Source organism: Mytilus trossulus, chromosome 2 (assembly GCF_036588685.1).
Source record: "Mytilus trossulus isolate FHL-02 chromosome 2, PNRI_Mtr1.1.1.hap1, whole genome shotgun sequence".
Lineage (NCBI taxonomy): Eukaryota > Metazoa > Mollusca > Bivalvia > Mytilida > Mytilidae > Mytilus > Mytilus trossulus.
In genome coordinates this window covers 99,351,922-99,373,167 of record NC_086374.1, presented here as the reverse complement: position 1 = coordinate 99,373,167, position 21,246 = coordinate 99,351,922, and the positions used below count along the sequence as shown (strand labels likewise).

At 32.0% G+C, this 21,246-nt stretch overlaps 1 protein-coding gene across 1 annotated transcript; it reads right to left on the bottom strand.

Moving 5' to 3' along the window:
- Positions 1 to 812: 812 nt before the first annotated feature.
- LOC134708519 (tyramine beta-hydroxylase-like) lies at positions 813 to 20,460 on the bottom strand. The gene is made up of 9 exons (XM_063569138.1): positions 20,339 to 20,460; positions 12,714 to 12,912; positions 11,343 to 11,475; positions 10,839 to 10,943; positions 9,293 to 9,472; positions 7,643 to 7,815; positions 4,304 to 4,547; positions 3,641 to 3,737; positions 813 to 2,121 (listed from the first exon to the last, which is right to left on the bottom strand). The coding sequence occupies exons 1-9, from the start codon at positions 20,341 to 20,343 to the stop codon at positions 1,530 to 1,532; spliced, it is 1,728 nt and encodes a 575-aa protein (XP_063425208.1). The 5' UTR covers positions 20,344 to 20,460; the 3' UTR covers positions 813 to 1,529.
- Between the last annotated feature and the right edge of the window lie 786 nt (positions 20,461 to 21,246).

Sequence of the window (21,246 nt, the reverse complement as noted above, 5' to 3'; positions counted from 1 at the left end):
ATCAATTTTTGACTTAAAAAAAATACAGAAATATCTTTAAAAAAAAAATTTTAAATCAAGGAAAAATGTAATTTGAAAAATACAATATGACATTTTGAGAAGCGTTATTGTTACAAGTTTGAAAAGCTATATATTTGATAAAGAATGAATGAGGAGTTTGTATTTCAATTTGAAAATACATTCATCATAAATTCTAAAGTCACCAACCAAGTTTTTTCACGACTCAAACTTTTTTTTTTTAAATTGTTTGAAAAACATATTTCATTTGTTAATATGGTTTTGTTTTAAACCTTTAAAACATTGTGATTTATGCTTACTGTTGAAATTTTAGTCCATACTCAAACTAAGTCGTTCACCATCGATTTCTTTCAACAGGTATTAGTACATTTCATTGTACTATATATTTTCCCGCCATATATGAAGTCTTTGTAAAGGAGGATATTTTCCAATATTTAAAACAAATGAATAACACTAACAAAATGAACACAATTGATTTGTTTTTTCTTGACTACAGTTTAAGAACAATAATAGAGTTTTGACTCGACGTATCAACGATATAAGAACTCGGCAGAACCTCGCATTATCCAGTTTTTAAATCTAATCCTTATATCGTAGATATGTACAGTCAACAATTATTCTCTATTTAATATACCATGATGACCACCTGTCCTCAAATTTCCAAAAAAATCAGAAGACAATACTGAGATATGTTTGAAAACTAGTTGAAGGCATAAGAAGAGGTAAGGATGGATTTCAAGTATATCATTCTCTATATATCATTAGTAAACTTATATAAATACTGGAAACCATAATGTCAATCAATAATTTTAATTCATGAATATTGAAATATGCAAAAAGCATTCACACATAATTATGCAGTAAAATTCGTTAAAAAAAGGAAATAAAATATAAACTTTTAAGATGGGAACTAGTTATTAATGTGAGAGCACCAAAGAGATAGGAAATTTCTATGCTCCAGAATGGCCCCTTTTTGTTTAAAGGGATCAGCAATGAAAAGAACTCGGATCTTCAATTTTAATTCGCTTGTATGATTATCTCTCAATGGTAAGTCGAAGTTGTATTTTTATATCCTTAATAGAGTGTTTTGCATCATAGCTGGTGCAGTTGAATCCGAACCGTATGATATAATCGATCAGCGTAAATTCAGGTATTTCGGACAGTTTGCATAAATATTCCAGAGAAAATTGTCCTCGACATCATCTATAGTGATGTGTATAATGGGGCTTCAGTTGACCTTACACAGCCAAAGTTTAAGTTAAATAAGTTGACTTCTGCATTAAGGAAAAGGAAAGCGATACGCTTCATCGAATCGACGTAGGATGTCAACAATAGAAATGTTTACCATGGGGTTTGTGTCATCGACTTAAATGTATCATACCTATTAATGGTAGATGCAAGTTCTTTCTAGAATGGCGAAGTAGATGTACAATGTAAAGCAAGAGGAGCAATTGGTGTTATTTTAACTCTTATCGAACTTTTGATTAAAGAGTACAAAGGGTGTAAAATATTTATGTGTTCATAATATACACAATCAGAGTTAACAGAAGCAGTGAACTGATCCCATTCAATCGGTCGGATCCATTAACATTGTTATTTGTAAGATTTTGAAGGTATGCATCGGCAGCCATTTCAGCTTTACATGAATCAACTGCTACAATGAATGCCTGCATTTCTTTATTGTCCCACTGAAGAGACATTTGTCTAATCAATTCGTAAACGTCACCTTTCATACATGGATGCTCTGCAAAAAGGACCTCAAGTGTCGCTTTGCATTCAGATAGACAATTCCCGAACGGTTTACAATTTGCCATTACTTCATCCTTTACGCGCTTCGTTTCGTTTACATTGACATTCATAAAATCAGACCATTTGCAATCTTCATGTTCTCGTGTAACCCACAAATTGCACATTGAGATATCTTTCCATGCTGTACACGTAGAGAATGGCATGTTTGCAGCAGGGTAAAACGCCAAGAATCCGAAACACATCTCGTCACTTGTAGCATCACCATAAAACGTTGTTTTTGGCCTAGAAAGTGATTTGAATTTGCATGTCGTTACAATTTCGTCTCCTGGTAGCACTTGAACTGCAGTTGAGTACCTATAACATATAAATAACGGTTATTTTTTTTTGATTTACATTTTTAATCTTTGAATGTTTATGTTAAAATGTTATAATTTAGAATACCTACCAAAAAGAAGAGTGGTAGTCATTACAATAATGGCTCTAAGGACAATTAGAGAGTACAATAAGATAGGTTTCGATACCAGTAATATGAGTCAAGTTGTTAATCGACTCTTTGCTAGTTATATTATTGGCCAAGAATAAATTTTACAAATTCAAAATTTCTTATGCGGTAGCGAATAGTATGTCCCATACTTTCATATTGTTATTTTGACGTTGTCAAAACTGATAGCGTTGAAGTATTAAGCCCCAAAAAATTGTACCTCAAAATATGAGGAAACAAGTACGGGTCTAAAAAGGACACACACATCACAGCACATCATTAACAAACTGCTGATCAATTATATAGTAATTTTGTTAGTAGTTTTGAATAAAAATGTTCATTCAATTTGATGCATGATGCAGAGAATCAACAGTCAGTAGGCAGTCGTCTCAATCTTAACACTGTAAAGTTGCTGGCCAAATATGAAGACTTTCTGTTTAGTAGAACTGAATTAATACGAAACGTGATATTACTATTGCAAATGGAAAGCGGGTTTTGATCCGAAAAAGGCTAAACAATTCACTGTCAGTGTCGGTGTCAAGTTAAATATTAAGTTTAAAGTTATTCTGTTCAATATGTGAGTGCGCATCATTAACAAACTGCTGATCCATTATATAGTAATTCTGTTAGTAGTTTTGAATAAAAATGTTTTGATTCAATTAAATTATTATGCATGATGCAGAGAACCAACAGTCAGAAGGCAGTCGTCTTAAACTTAACACTGTAAAGTTGCTGGCCAAATATGAAGACGTTCTGTTTAGTAGAACTGAATTCATACGAAACATCATATTAATATTGCAAATGGAAAGCGGGTTTCTATCAGATCCGAAAAAGGCTAAACAATTCATTGTCAGTGTCAAGCTAATGATCAAGTTTAAAGTATTTCTGTTCAATATGTTAAAAAAACCTGTTAGATTGACAATCAGATGGACGGACGAATAAGTAAACAAGGTGATTGCTATCAAGTACGGACGCGTACTAGCGCCACACATTTTTTTTTAAAGTCCCTATCTTTACGTTATAAAGCAGAGGTTTGCGTTATAACGCAAGGATAGGGGGAAATGTTTGGCGCTATTACGCTTCCATAATTAAGTCCGCACTGAAACAATCTTATTTTGAAATATATTGCCAATAGTTATCAAATGTACCAGGATTATAATTTAGTACGCCAGACGCGGTTTCGTCTACATAAGACTCATCAGTGACGCTCATATCAAAATATTTATAAAGCCAAACAAGTACAAAGATGAAGAGCATTGAGGATCCAAAATTCCAAAAAGTTTGTATTATATCATGTATATATAGAGAGAAAAAAGTAATAATTATAACGTATGTTATAACACTGATTTTTAAAGATTTTATAGCTACAAAACAAACGATTTATACACTCACTTTTTCTCTACAGGACTGTCATAGTTGTAAATAACATCATTTGTGAGTTCTGTGTAATAAACGCCGTCTCTGTATACCTTTATATTCATTTCATGTCCTGAAATATTTTAACAATAGAAAAATCAATTTCTTTGTCAACTCTTAGTTACTATTTCGGTTTCAAACATTTCTATATGTGACTATTTAGTATATTGCTATACATGAACATTATTCCCAGTCATGTATCATCAAGGCGTGTAACCAGGTGTAACGACATCATTACATCGTTTCAAAGCAAAGAAATGACATGATAATATACAGTCAACGCATTTTGACTGTTCAAATAGAACGAGTGCAGCATAAATGTATATAACAGTAAATTAAGTTTGGTTTTAAATTACAGGTGATATAAAGTTTGTCCCAATAGTTTCAATAATAACAAAATCACCTGGACTCAGGGGCTAGCTTGATTAATGAATTCAAGGAACTACAAAGATTAAAAAGTGTGTGTTTAATTAATTCGTATGCCAAAGTCGCCATCTTAATTAACAGCTTTGATTTGGTATAACAACATTCAACCCTTAAGTTTTGAAATGCAAATTCGAATAGTTTTGACATTGTTATTGAAATGAAAAACACAAAGCGCATTTTAATACATATTTTCTAATAATAGTAAAGTGTTACCTAGATAATGCATATGGTTTGTAGCCCAAAATATGTTAATTGGTGCTTGTATTAATTTCCTGGAACATTCTGAATGGCATTTTCCTACTACTGTGTAACTCTGTTGTCCTGGTGGAATTTCAAGGTCTGTCTGACCAGTCATCATAATACCAGCATCATTATCTCGGAGTTTTGGAGTATAATAAAGAGTGACTCCCGATGAATCTTTCCAGTTAGAAACTAACTGCGGATTGTTCCAGTGAAACTATGAAATGACAAATCATATTTTTTAACAATTTAGTATGATTGCCCATGAGACAACTCTCCACAAAAGACCAAAATACAAAATGAATCGATAATCAGTACAAAACAAGAAAAAGATGAATGGAACAGATTTCTTATTGATGCATTTTTATCTATTTTTGAAGAGGCATTTATCAAAGTTTCATATTATCCAATGTGGTATGTGGTATAAATGTCAATAAAACAACTGATCATGTAACTTCAAATGAAGTGGATGCAGTTGTTCATGTCTATAAAAGGTAATAAGATTGTATCAATTTGTTAAGGTTTATGTACCCTTCTGTAGCCATTTTTGTACGAATTTTTAATACTTCAATTGTATAAAAACTTCAGATATAATGAATAATAGAGATAGGCCATTGTGTACATATTCCAAGGGGAAACTTGATGCAAAGCATTAACTTTTCTATTCCATTGCATTTAATAGAAAAAGAGGACTTTATGGCAAATAAATCAAGATTTTTATAGAAATCCACAGCCTTTATCGTTGTACTCTCATATTTGGCAATTTGATGACTGATAGATATAGGATTATTGCATGCAGTGCTATCATTGATTTCCTTAAAACAAGTTTATAAATGTAGTTATTGGATAAAACAAATATAAATATGGACAAAAACAAGTACACCTTTTAGGGTGCGCTCGACTTTAGTGACTCAGAACGAGGTGTTTTGGAATTTACAGGTTGCTTAGAACTTTTTGTAAAAAATAAACACTAGCACATCATAGAAAATCAAGTGAGTAATTTATGTTTTAAATTTTATAACAAAAATCTCTGTATTAAAGGCTGTGGATTTTCTTTATTTATTTGCAACAAAGTTTTCTTTTTCTATCAAATGCAATGAAACAGTAAAAAATAATGCTTTGCATCTAGTTTCCCCTTGGAATATGTACTAAATGGCCTATCTCTATTAATCATTATATCTGTAGTTTTGATACAATTGAGGTTTGAAACATTCCTACAAAAATGGCTACAGAAGGGTACATAAACCTTAAATGTAAACAAAATAAGTCCTCTTATCAGTAAAATACGTAAAACACAAAAGAAATTGTAAAAAGGTTACTCTGTATGTATATCCGTTATAAGCATGATGTACAAAACTATTCATATTTAAAACAGTTAACCCAGGCCTAGCCTAAACGGTGACACAGCCGATGCTTATTGCAAAGTAAATTATGTTACAAAAATGATCAACTGACACACTCGAATCAATAAAATGGCTAAATATAATTTAGATGGCATTGCGATATGAACTTGTTACTTTTAAAGGTCGGTCATTTAAAGACGTATCAACCATATCGTTTACGTTGACGTATCCGCATCTGCAAATTTATCAAAAACAGTATGAGATCTCGAGCTTTAATTTTATGTACTTTCAATAATACAAATGAGCAACTGATTAATTTCTAATGCAATAATTAACAAAACAATTAGGAAATATAGAGTTTTGGTGAACATGTAATTCGACTTTTAAAGATATTCTAGATAGTTGAACAGTTTACAGGCATAATAGGAGTGAATACGGTCAAATCGTTTATATGTGTGCTAACTTGTGCTCACGTAGAACCAAATTGTTATTTGACAAATAGAGTAATACTCAGTACTGTTTTATTAAATGTACATGTATGTATATGACATATGAAGACAACTCGTGTTTCTATAACCAGTTATGATAACATTGCAAATGAACAATATTCAAAAGTTCCTTACATGTATATAAGTAGTACATTTGTTTTTTTGTGTGTGTTTATTCATGTAAGATCTTGAAATATTTTTTAACTAGATTATCAAAGGATTGTATACGATATTCATGTACCTGCCCTACATTGGCTCCTTTCCCAGGGCATGTAAAAGTAGTTGATAGACCACTTTTTATTATTTTTACAAAGCACCACTATTGCAAATTTTGAAAGTGAATGTTTGATTGTTTGGAACGTTAAGTGTTCTTAAGCTCGGGATCACAATATATTTTTTGATAAATCTGCAGATGCAGATACGTCAATGTATACGATACGGTTGATATGTTTTTAAATGACCGACCTCTGTTGATATTGTTATTAGCAAAACGTGACTTTATCGTGAGACTGGATTGTTTCCCTTAGTACATCCAACAAAGCGTAATTGTATGAGCTATGGATCAGCCGGTTAGAGCACTGCCTTTTTGCACAGACGTCACTGGTTTGAGTTTCGAAGGAAACAATCATGTTTTTGTAATATATATATGACGCAATCCAGTTATTTAACAAATTATTTAAACTTGGATTAAACTGAATAAGGAATTTAAAATAAACATAAATATGACTCACACCGACACCTTTGAAACAATTAACAAAAAAATCGTTATGGTTGAATTTTACTATCTATTTATGTTTGTTCACAGAAAATTTCAAAATGAGATGAAATGAGTGTAACTTTTTGGAATTTTGGATCCGCAATGCTCTTCAACTTTGTAATTGTTTGGTTAATAACTATTTCGGTATGAGCGTCACTGATGAGTCTTATGTAGACGAAACGCGCGTCTGGCGTACTAAATTATAATCCTGGTACCTTTGATAACTTTTTACACCACTGGGTCGATGCCTCTGCTGGTGGACGTTTCGTCCCCGAGGGTATCACCAGCCCAGTAGTCAGCACTTCGGTGTTGACATGAATATCAATTATATGGTCATTTTTATAAATTTCCCGTTTACAAAACTTTGAATTTTTCGAAAAACTAAGGATTTTCTTATTCCAGGGATAGATTACCTTAGCCGTATTTGGCACAACTTTTTGGAATTTTGGATCCTCAATGCTCTTCAACTTTGTATTTGTTTGGTTAATAACTATTTCGGTATGAGCGTCACTGATGAGTCTTATGTAGACGAAACGCGCGTCTGGCGTACTAAATTATAATCCTGGTACCTTTGATAACTTTGTATATGATATTTCTGAAGGCCTAATGCACATACCAAAGCTTATGAAAAATGTCTACAATGTTAAAGGAACTACGAGTGAAAGTAATGTATTATCATATCTTTTTGTGAAATACTATTGTCAAGATCGTTTTACTATCAAACCTCTAATGCGGCCTGTTTGAATCCACTTTGACCAATACGGAATCCCATTGGTCCATCTAAACAATATCCAGTAAATCCAACCGCCCATAGTCCGATCATTTGATTACAGTTACTAGCTGCGCTCATGCCACATTTGGTAACTGTGTTAAGCTGTTCGTCTGGCACTGGGTCCTCTATATAAGTATAAACATTTATTTGTTTAAGTTCTTTAGATTCAGACATTTCAAATTGAAATTATTTTATCTCGATAGTAATTAATACTTATCTAATTCTTACATGATTTATCCCTTTCCTGACATGTTGATTATTTTTATTTAATCAACGTGTGGATCGTTTTATCTCAGTTCTTCATTGGTCAAAATTCGATTATGACGTCGAATTTTCTTGCTTTCCTCTGAATTTCCTATTGTAACGGCACGAAAAATGGCGACCGTGGCATATTTGAAAAGAAGTATTGAATTTGTCTGCATATTGTTCGAAAATCATAAGAGAAACAGATGCCACCACAAAATTTCGTGTAATACGATATTTATCCACTCTTTACAGTTTAATTTAAAATATTTAAAACACTCGGCGAGCCTCGCGTTTAACATTTGAGAATTTAAATGTCTCGAGTAGATAAATATCATATCACACTCGATGCAGTGGATAAATCTTTATACAACACAAATGATGTCAGTCCCAGCTGTTATGTAAATTAAAAAGAAAATTTAAGACACTGTCAATTTAAAAAATAATGTTCAGCATGTCAAGCTGAAATAGTTACGGAGCCCTATAGGATTCTGATGCAATAAAAATGTGACACATAACTAATTCACATAACGTCAACTTTGTCCGAGTGAGTTTAAACATTGGTACAATAGTCATTTTTAAACGTATCAATGGATACTGTTGTTCAGGAATATTGTATGTTAGTCAGGCCTCAGGCAGGGTATATACTGTGACATTCCCGGTTTACAGTTCATATCCCCTGAGCCGAAGGCGAATGAGATATAAGCCCTAAGCCGGGAATGTCACAGTATATACCCTGTCTAAGACCTGTATTACACATATATAACGGATTACGTCACATAGTAACCGGTGTTATTATGACGTTTTTGAGGTTCCAATTGGGCATGAAAACGTCGTATATACCCTGGCAGTTTCCTGAATATGTACTGACATCTCTGTGTTGTTATCCAATCACAAACCTCGACACGTTTGTAATCCGTAATATTATAAATTATGTCATATAATTAATATCAATGTTGTTTTTGTCTCCGATTAAAGTTTTCTTCAAGTTATACATTCATGGCAAAATTTTAAAAAATATGCTTACATTGCATTTTCACCTTGAAGGGAGGAGGTAAAACAAAAGTAATTGTAAAAATTAATAACTTTGCACATTTTTGCCATGTTTATACACTTAAAAAACATTTTGAGAACAAAACGAACTATATGAGGCCGTTTTGTTTTACATCTAGATAAATGATGTATTTGTCACATGACCTGTATTTGTTTGGTTGTATGTAATGATTCTTATTGAGACTTATAATTACATTTTTATACATCCTTTATTTTTAATTTTTCGACATTGAACATTTGTAACTATAGTAAAACCAAAGACGATTAGGTCGCATGATACATGTGTTGTTGTCATAGTGTACCTACCATTCGGATCACATCCGTAAATTATTATATGATGCATGACCATCTCATTATCTATGTAAGGTTCATATGCCATCAGATGATAATCTTGGTCAGAAGGAAGATTGAAGATCATACAGGAATACGTTGTTTCTTCAGCTGGCACTGCTGTCTCAGGAAAGCGAATGGTTCTATTTAATGTCTCTGAAAACGTAAACTTCTGGATTAATGAAATTAGACACAAAGTATCATCTTACTACCAAAGCAACTTTAATCTCATATCATTAAGTAATAAACAAAAAAACGACATATCCTTTTTTCTATTTTTTATGCGAAAAGATCTCTTGTCGTTTGGGGATCATTTTTATTATAAAGTTTGAGTTGCGTCAATCATACTTTTCAATTTTCATCGCATCCAACTTGTTTGACAAATTTCTTTTATTTAGAATGTAGCCTAATCCTAGGATGAAGGAAAAACAGAAGAGCACTTCGGACGCATGCAATTAATAACTTGTTATTTTATTTTTATTTTTTAAAAGTTAAGTACTTCCGTTACATTCTCTGTTGTTTCTTTCATATGTAACTAGAAATGGTTTATTTTCAAACGAAGTCAGTGTTTGACATATTATACATACTCACCTTATCATACACGTTTACATCAAAGCTCACTTACTTTTTTATTATCTATTGTTTTTTCATGCAGATATATTGAAACAAGAACAATAAATTTGAATGTATAAACCCAGGACAAATGTTCATGTCACTGTGCTATCTAAGTCAGTGGTTGTGTCAGAGGTAATCTTTTGATGGCAAACTTTTGTCATATTATCTAATAGTTATTTAAAACGTTAAAGACTCACAGCTTTATCAGAATTGGCGTTATGTTGTGATGTAAACGTACTTTCATTTCACCGTGTTTGTATTCCGGGTAACTGTTTTCACTGGAGAATATTGGATGTACATAGTGTGAAAGCGTCGATCTTGATATCGTTGTTTTTTGTGTATATAAGACCGGTTTATTGTTTATATAAATAAATGGGTTAAAATTAGATTTCCAATGAACCAGTTTAGTTAATCTGCGTCAATCTAACAAATAATGTTGATTGATGATGGATGATAAGGAGGATATTTTCATAACTTCAAACACTTTCAACAATGTTCGAGACATAACACTTGATATAAACCAAAGAGCAGATTTGTTCTTACAGAAAGTTCAATTATAGATATTGACATAAAAGATATGTTTCGATCTCCTAGCAGGGGTTCGTCAGCTAAGCCCATTTTCTATTGCCTTTGTCCCTTTTTTCTTTTACAGTACAATAGTAACTAATAAAAAATCTTGCTCAATATCTTTAACCTTTGTGTAATTCTCTACCAATTCTGAGTGTTACCTGGTTCTTTCAAAACATCGCAGTTTTTCAGTCCATCTTCCACTTCACAATCTACCCCTAAGCCCATTTTCTATTGCCTTTGTCCCTTTTTTTCTTTTACAGTACAGTAATAACTGATAAAATATTGTTCAGTATCTTAAACCTGTGTGTAGTTCTCTACCATTTTTTATGATTTTTACCTGGTTCTTTCAAAACATCGCAGTTTTTCAGTCCATCTTCCACTTGACAATCTACCCATCCCTTATCAGCATCGCATACAGACCCATCTGATAACGTACACACTCCTGAAAATTGTCATAATTATCAAATAAATTCATTGTTGGGGTGTTTGATATCAGATATTAACTCAATGATGCCGATACAATCAGTATAAAACATAAATGACCCCAAAAATAAAAGAAGGATGTGTCTGAGGTCACGATTCTCTACGCTCAAGATTGAAAAAAAAACCGTTCAGATGGAAAGACGAATGGCCAAGGCTAGCTCTTATTCATGCAACATTTTGCTTTTTAGGACCAAAAAATAAGCAAATATTCGTTAAGAAAAATCTAGCGAAGAATTCATTTTCGCCATTTATGAAACAAAATGTAATTGAAGCCTAAATCTAACGAAATTCCGTTACAACCGAGAATGACATTAAGACCTCCTGATCGAAACATGTCTCACTTCAGTTTCAATCTTACCTGGGTGTGTTATATTTGATAAACGTGATGGTAAACTTCCTTCTTTCCAGACACATTTAGGATCTCCAAGTTCTTCGCCATTTGTTCGTCCGTCTCCATCAGAATCTTTTCTACATAATTCAGGTGTCCATGACTAAATACAAATGAATTTCGGTGAGATTGTATGCACGAGATCCGTCAGAGCCAACGATTTTCTACATGTTATCAATTATTTTTTGGTTCAACTATTTTATACTCTATTTTATATTCTATTAGGAACAAACAAACAAAGATAAATAATAAGTAATCAAATGTTAATCCCTAAACACTGATTGATTGTTGGTTGATTAACTTTCAATGATTGGTGTTGTATACTTTATCAAATAAGACATGAATAAGAATAAAGGAGGATGCCGTATGTGCTGTCTATAAATAATATATTTATAAAGATCAAAATACTTAGATATGATTCAGTAAAGTTCACCTACTTCGAGATGCACAGCCTATTTCGGAAGTCAGTGGAAAACTGGTTGGTCAAATCATTAAGCCACAACATGATTCCTCGACCTTCTTGACCATGCACAGATTGTGTATTTTTTATTACACACGGAACAAGAAATAATGGCCAATTTTAACATACGTGTCGGCGTATACCTCCAACTCGGACGGATGCATCTCTTTACATGCATTTGTTTTTATATATGCCTACTTTCTGTATTCTATTCAACTGGAGTTGTAAAATAATTGTATGTCTGGTGTCATTGCAAAATGGATTATGACCATTCATGAATAAAAATGAATAAGATAATCAGTTATACGAAATTGTTAGGTAGGATATTTTTAATAAGCGACATACCACAACTACTCTACCCAATGTGTTTTACATTTTTGACCTAAAAGGTTCCAATAATGATTCAAATGTGAATACTCAAATGTTCCGTTCATGTTTTATTCTCTAAATTTTCGGCTATTTCAATGAAGTATCACTTTACTTGTACATGTTTTTCTTGAAGTGTATTATAGTTTTGAGCTACTAAACCCACTTTTGATTAACTTCAAGAACCATTAATTATAAGAAACATTCATGATTATGAACACCTAGTGTAAACCTAATAAAATGACTCGTTTAGAAAGTCCGAACGTTCTAGACCCTACGTTACAAATCTATTGCATGCATAGTCTGCCTCAATATAAAACTTTGATCCTTATCAATGAAACCTCCAAAAATGGTTTCAATTTTTTGTTCTTCATCTTGGTCAGGCTGTACAAAACAATCCTTACGATTTCGTATATCATATACAGGCATATATAGATAAACACAACACGTCAAACAAACAACAATTAATATATATATTTTAATTGTTTGGTATAAAAGATATATTTTCAACATACCAATCCCGCTGTTTTAAAATCCAAACCAAACTGGTTTCTACTTCCACCTCCAAGTGGATTGTTGTGACCTACACCATGCCACAAGTAGTTCGCCTTACATGGATGTGGTACTTCGTTACCATTCGGAAGGATATCTTTAAATTTAGGATAGGCAGTTGCAATACCGACACAGAAAAGAGTTTTGAGTAATGTTTCAATCCTTCAATACAAATGAATAAATAAAAACATAAATAAGTTATTAGATTTCAAATAAAAGACAATATGCTATAACAATAATGCTAATATCAACATGTTTCTGTGATATAAAAGGACAGCACCAACTGACTGTCCCGTCGCCATCATGTTCTTCCGAGTGATTCTGCTAAGCTCAATTATATAACTTGCATAAAACAAATAAACTAGCTTTACAAGTTCAGTGAAAGACGAAATTATTACAATTGTACAAACAAATATATCAATGTCAAGGGAGCATTTGTAGTACAACAAAATAACAACTGTTTGTCAGCAATATACCCTTTGACTATCAGTAAATACAAAGTGAGATTCCTAAAATACCATACCTATAGTGTATTTCAGATGTATAATGATAAATAAACAGATGAAAAATTGATAAGTCTTTAACAGTAGAAAAGAAATGATATACAAAATATATATTATAAAAAAAATCATAATCAGATAAAAGATGCATATGTGTTTATATCTAGCTAAGAGGTATGTACGCATTAAATCAATAAACATAATAGTATATACAGTAATGGGTGAGAGCAAAGCTCGAATCCCCAAATGGAATTAACTGACCCCATATATACCGTATAAGGTCACTAGCACACTATGTAACGAATTTTTCTTACCGACTATCTTAACGTGTGAAATTTGGACCTATCAAAATGAGCAAGTCTTAACATGTTTAACCCCGCCACATTATTTATGTATGTGCCTGTCCCAAGTCAGGAGCCTGTAATTCAGTGGTTGTCGTTGTTTATGTGTTACATATTTGTTTTTTCGTTTATTTTTTATATCAATAACGCCGTTAGTTTTTTCGTTTGAATTGTTTTACATTATCTTATCGGGGCCTTTTATAGCGTCTATGCCGTATGTGTTTTGTTCATTGTTGAAGGCCGTACATGACCTATAGTTGTTAATGTCTGTGTCATATTGGTCTCTTGTGGACAGTTGTCTCACTGGCAATCATACCACATCTTCTTTTTATATTCAATGCTGTTAGCATTAAGAAACTACTTCCATTGATTTTACAAAAACAGAAACAAACAAACAATGAGAACTGTTTAGGTTTAATTGTGTTTTATGAATATATTTTAATCTTAATCATCAATTTCTTCGATGTTGAAATCTTTTTGTTGTTTTTTTCAGTACCGATTTGTTTTTATAAAGGGACGTAACACCACTACTAACCGTGTATGAAATAAGCGCCGCATCGCTTCTACCTTATATGGAATATTTATTTTTGTCGAGTTCCCTTTTTCTAAATAAACATTAACTCATGCACTGACAGCGATACCCTTGGTTCTTCATTTGTAACCATTTAAACAGGCCGCAGAACAAAATACAGATAAAATTGAGAATGGAAATGGGAAATGTGTCAAAGAGTCAACAACCCGACCATAGAAAAAAGAACAGCAGAAGGTCACCAACAGGTCTTCAATGTAGCGAGAAATTCCCGCACCCGGAGGCGTCCTTCAGCTAGCCCCTAAACAGATGTTTATTTAAAAATATATATGGCCTTTGTAAGAGAATATTGCTCATAAATAGTGTAAGGTATGAATGCCAAATGGATGACAAATATGATGCAATTTAAATTTGAGATTACAAGTTAAGGTAGTATGAGTGTCTTAAATAAAAATAATAGAAGTTGTTCATAATTTGCCAAAACGTAGTATGTATTGATTTATGTTCAAAAATATAATAAAAATGATATGTCATCGTGCATTTTTCAAGCTAGAGGTTGTGACAAAATGTCAAATTTTGTTTTGATTATACAGGAAAATACACCATTTCTTATCGGAAACTTAACTAAAAGATAGAGTTGTAAAATAAATTACGAAAAGGCTTACTTAATCGTTAGCTGAAATAATATATTTCACTAGGAGAAATATTTATTCTCACACCGGCCAATTAATGTGAAATTAGCAAATAAAATGCAATTTATTTGTACTACCACCGTCCATTTACACTCCAAATAGCTCAGCAAAACGCAAAAACATTTGACTTGGGGAACAAGTATTGTAGATATAGTAAATCACCGGTGATAAATAAAATTACAGACACCTTGATGATTGAACAAAGGAAGAATGACGCTCATTGTCCTATATACTAACATCAAAGTTGGGGTTGAAGTTTTCACGGTCCATCAAACCTCTTATAAATGCTAAATGTATTGCCCGTAGTGAAAGAGGGACGAAAGATACCAAAGGGACAGTCAAACTCATAAATCTAAAACAAACTGACAACGCCATGGCTAAAAACAAAAAAGACAAACAGACAAACAATAGTACACATGACACACCATAGAAAACCAAAGAATAAACAACACGAACTCCACCAAAAGCTAGGGGTGATATCAGGTGATCCGGAAGGGTAAGCAGATCCTGCTCCACATGTGGCACCCGTCGTGTTGCTTATGTGATATCAAATCCGGTAAATAGTCTAATTCGGTAGGTCACATTCATGAAAGGGAAGGGGATTGTAGTTACGACGTAAGGAACATATCCGATATCATTTGTGAAACGGTTTTCCATAACGGTCAACCAACTCGTGATGGCGTCCGTAAAATTTACGAAGGGATGATTTCAACTTCACCATTTGGAACTCTTGGTTTAATAGCTTCCTTGTAAGCAGCAACCCTCTATCAAGAAAATCATGATAGGAAATGCAAGCACGGGAATAACCTAAATTTTACAATCGATATAATGTTGTATTAGTACATGTACTCATTTTGAAACATGAAACTTCAATAGACTATTGAATAAAGTTACACTTAAACTTGTTATTTGGTTTACATGCTGAAATCATTTCTTTTGTCGTAAAGTTTTGTTTTCAACCGACCCTCCTTGTCAATTTCTAGATGTAAGTCAAGATATGAGGCCGACTTACCTGTATTTGTAGTATCCTTTACCTCTAGTGCAATGGGATAGATGCGAAATTAACTTAAATTCACCGTTCAAACACTACTTAAATTATTTGTTTGTCATTTGTATATTTTATTTGAAACATTGTACGGACGACTCGAAATTTGAGCGAACGTGTGTAATATGACATAAGTTTTGAGAACCATGTAAGATGCATGTATTGATTTAAAGAGACGAATCTTTTTTTTTACATTTATTGATATTTCAGCGAATGTTTTCTATCAAATACAGACGGAAGGACAAAGACATGCGGTTTCTAAGCATCCTTTTGTTGTTGGGAACATTCCTAAAGACTGGAACCTTAATTAATCAATTAATCCTGTATTAAGTGTTAGATATAATTCCAAAAATAAAAGTATGGAATTTTGAAAGACAAATAACTAGTTATCAATTATATAGTTGTATTTGTTTCTTTACTATACTTTACAATGTCAAAAAAAATCCAAATTTCAGTGATTATTTTTTTTTATTTTAATTTTGTTTTTGTTTTTTATTTATTTACAATTTTCTCATCTGTATTTTCTTTCTCTATGGAATACAATTTTCTCTTTATTGAACAATATGGAAATAATGGATACATAATAATATAGTAACGTATATTTCATAAATAAGAATACTAACAATTCCTAACTAATTTAAATTCAAATATGCAATATAATGTTTAACGAGGTCGGGATAAGGTACTGCCTCTTTATATATCTAACTAAAAAATGTTAAAAATTCTCAATAAAGTATGATGCAATTATCTAAAAAAAGAAAAATTAAAAAAAACAAAATTTAATTTGAAGCAATTATATGCTTTACTTTGGGTACTGTTTAATACTTTTTGGTCTAATTTTTCTGTAGATACTCTTTAACCTCATTTTAAAATTTGTAAATATCCTTCTGGGTAATTATGTTATTCACTTTTCATACTTACTGTCGGGTTGGCAAATAAAGCGATGCGCCGAGACATAAACATGTGACTACATTTTTGTATTTGTATATTTGCATTTCATATTCATTCCTTAGTATAAGTTTTAAATAAAGTAAATATGTTTTGTTGTGAAATTCACACAAACCTCGTATGATGAAACGCTTGAATAGGTCACATGTCTGAAAATTATAATATGTTCGAGATATATAACTTTTATATATGGTTGTTGAAATAAATCTCAAACTAGTCTGTATTTATTTATAAAGATGCGAATATAACCGCAGTCGTAAATGCATCAGATATTCGTCAAATCTATCTATTTTTTCTATCCGTGGAAAAGCGTAACCATTATAATAGTTTTATATACGTGAATCCACACAACATTGTTTAGAAAGAGTTACTATTGTTTTGAGGAATTTATTTCTATCCACTAGCTTGAGGTGTTTTGGTTTTCGTCAATTCGCAACGCAAAAATAGAAAATAAAGGTAACCGCCAATCAAAATCCATTTTTCAATTGGCAAGCCTTTCCGCTTTTATTTAAAATTATCGAATTTACGACTCAATAGGTGGAGTTTAGTTATCATTGTCGAAACAATTCATCTTATCGTCTGTTAATGCATTTCCAAAAATGTAACTATCATTGTCTACGTGCGGGTCACACTAATTAGATCATCTATGATGATCGACCGTAAAGTATACTTTACGCCGTACATCTACAATGGTCGACTGATAAACTATCATTATCCCCGATACATTGTGATTATCTATTAATGTGCTTCCCGCGTTTCATATAGGTGTATGTTTTTGTTTACAACATATATATTAAAACGGTAAGGTACTAAAATGATGCCTCAGATGCTGTTAACACTATTCCCGAGCACTTAAAAAACGGAAGCTTTAAAACTTGGTGTTGTATACCATATATAGTACCAATGTCAATATATATGCAGCATGTATTGTCTGTGATTTTGCATACTTTAGTGTTTAGTCTAACAATATTAATACTGCACTTGCCCCGCTCAATGCAATTGCTTGAGGTAACATGTTTACAAAAGTATGACTGATCATTCCTTTGAATCATTGATGTAAAATTCAAAACTATCGACAAACAGAAATTGGTTGCACAGCTAATATAAAATTTCTTATACACTACAAGCAACCATAATCAATCTACTGTCCAAATATAAAATAACTTGCTTCCAGAGATCAAACAAAGTTTGGCCAAGGTTGGTAAAATGAGTGATGTAAAATTAGAAGCCCAAAAGTGATGTTTTTTTTAATTGTTTTTTTATATAAATATTTGTGCATAAGGTGATGTAAATTTTAAAACTATCAGTTAACAGGAGCTCTTGCACAGAAAATGTAAAATTTCAAACATCATCAAACTGCAGACCAAATATAAAATCAAACACTTTCATAAACAAACAAAACATTGGCCCAAATAGATTTGTAAAGTGAGTGATGTAAATTTTCAATCTATTGACTTACAAGAAATGGCGGTACAGCAGATGTTAATTTTGCTTACTCTCTACAACTCAACATTATTACGATACAAACTTAACTAAAATCGTTCCATTTCATCTAAGTCAATAAGATTTGAGTGAAAAGAATCCTACACAAAGTTCTTCGTCAAACAGACAAATAGATGCGAGCGGTTACTTAGCTTGCTTTTGGTGTTAGTGACTAGGGTTAAAGAGACCGCCTTCCTAAAAACTGGCCACATAATTAACGAATAAATCATTTATCATTTACAACCAGTACAACCAGGAAAACTTTGTTCCCAGTTTCTACCATTGCACATTTGAGAACACTAATAAATCGGCGGGGCCATTAGATGTGACCAATCCGTCATGTGTTACAACAACTTATTAAAGCTAGGTTTTTGCCTTTGATATTTTACTCATTTAATACTGGTTTATTTTTGACAAAATACATGAATGTTATTGTCTTACTTAAAAAGATAGTTTACATCCATTAGAATATTTGTAAATAGATATATGAAGATGTGGTATGAGTGCAAATGAGACAGCTCTCCAACCAAGTAACAATCATAAAAAGTAAACCATTATAAGTCAATGTACGGCCTTCAACATAGAGCCTTGGCTCACACCAAACTGCAAGCTATAAAGGGCCACAAAATATGACTAGTGTGAAACCATTCAAATTGGGACACCAACGGTCTTTAGTTTTCTTTGTTATGTCTTCTAAATTATTATTTGTCTATGAGTTTGACTCTCCCTCTGGTATCTTTCGTCTCTCGCTTCTAATCTATATAAAAACGAGAACGAGAAACAATTATGAAGAACAACCCCTGAACATCAGATTCTTGACTTCGGACGGGTGCAAACATAGCAGCCAAATACTTATTTTGGTAAATTCGCTTTATCTATATCTATATATTGATAACAAGACCTCAAACTGATGATATATTGAAAATTTAAAAAAAATGACAGGGGAATGGTTTTATTTGTTATATTTATTAGACTTTTGATTGTCGTAAAAAATATTGAAAGGAAACATTCTCTTTTATTGACAGATAGTTAACTCCGTGCAATAATGGGATTTATATAGAAATTGTGTATTGTATATGATCGTATAAGTGCATAAATTATCACTATACGTTTTAACACCAGGATATGTTTTTAGACAAAAGAAACAACCACAATGACAAAGTCAGTGGTTATCTATCCGATATAAGAAAAACACAAATAAGAATACTCATAACCATGGTTAACAAAGAATAATTCAAATTAAACAAACGAATGGTGTTATTTGTTATGTTTATAAATCTTTGTAATTGTCGCCAATGAACGATGAAGAGAAAGTATCAAAGCTTGAGATTGTGTGTAGTCCTGAGGATATGGGGATGATATAGAAATTGTATAATTGTTTAAATTATTATCATTCACTTTATACCAAGAAATGAACTTAGACAACAGAAATAAAAAAAATGAAGAAAATTTCAAATTAAAATACAAATTTAATTATATATGTTTTACACGACAGAAAATACGATCAAGTTATTTAAATGGAAAATTCATCAAAAACTATCTCAACTACGACACATGTGATATAGGGAACGAAATAAAAAAAATGGAAATCATAACAATGTTCATATTAAGTATTCTTGTAAGAGGTTTCTAAATTTCATCTTTTCTCGGTTATTAATGTTCTTCTCATAAAAAAACTGATTGGTTAGTTAAATAATGGTGAAAACATTCGAACACTGATAGTTCATCAAATACGAGTACGATATTTTATATTTTCCCCTGATAAACAGATTAAAATGTTACAAAGACAAACATCTCTTTTCTCTCTGTCAACACATCAAAAGAAATCACAATTCTAGACAACTAGGGCGATTGTACTTTAAACTGTTCATCTTTAATTTCACAAAGTATATCTAAATGTCTAAAAAAAATCAATCCCCGATTTTGTATAGACAGTTAAGTAAACAGGTCTCTGTTATAATCAATCGCAATCTCTATCTTAGAAATTTAAAAAGAAATATACTAGTTAAAAAAAAATCTTGAACTACATAATACTGGATTGAAAAATTTACCTCATTATACTAGTCTTTCAGTATTCCTCTGGCCGTTGACTAAAGTTTTTAAATTTATATTCAATCTAGTTTTAAAAAGGGTTAGTAAATGGACCGAAAAATCCAAACCATGTGATTTTGATTGGCTTTTGTATATGAAAGATAATTATGTTTAGTACACATGTATAAAGATACATTACAGGAACACTCAATTTAATTGTAGACTATATACGAGGGTTTGGATGGGGTTAAATGATTAAAGAATAATGCTCTTAAAAAATGAAGATTAGAGAATAACGGGCAAAAAAATGAAGATTAGAGAAATGCGTGGTCTAATTTTTTGAAGATTAGAGAAATTTGCGGTCTAATTATTTGATTAGAGAAAAAAGCGGTTAATTTTTTTAAGATTTGAGAAAAAAATGTGTGAAATTTCATGTTTTCAGAATAGCAGATCTCCCATCCAGGCCATATACATTTTTCTATCCACCTAGGTAATCTATCAACCAAAGCAACTTTCTTTTTTCATGCCGTGTACATTTCATTTTGAAACGAAATCAATGTTTTCAATACCATAAATAAGGTCATTCTTATGTATATATATATATATATACAACTCGTCTAAACATCAACCCAACAATGTTAGATCTGTAAATTTGCTTTCGCAAATTTTTGGTTCTTCCCTCGCCGGGATTCGAACCCATGCTACTGTGATATCGTGACACCAAATCGCCTGCACTGCAGCCGTCCCGCTAGACCACACGACCACCTGGGCTCTCAAAAAAAGAGCTTTCGGTGGCCATATGTTACCTTTCCACGTCAGTTTTAATCTAGCGGCGTACTACAGTACATGATATATAAGGCATGAAGATGTTATATATATATATATATATAATGTGATGTTTTCTTAACGTTAAAATACCTGGGGGAGG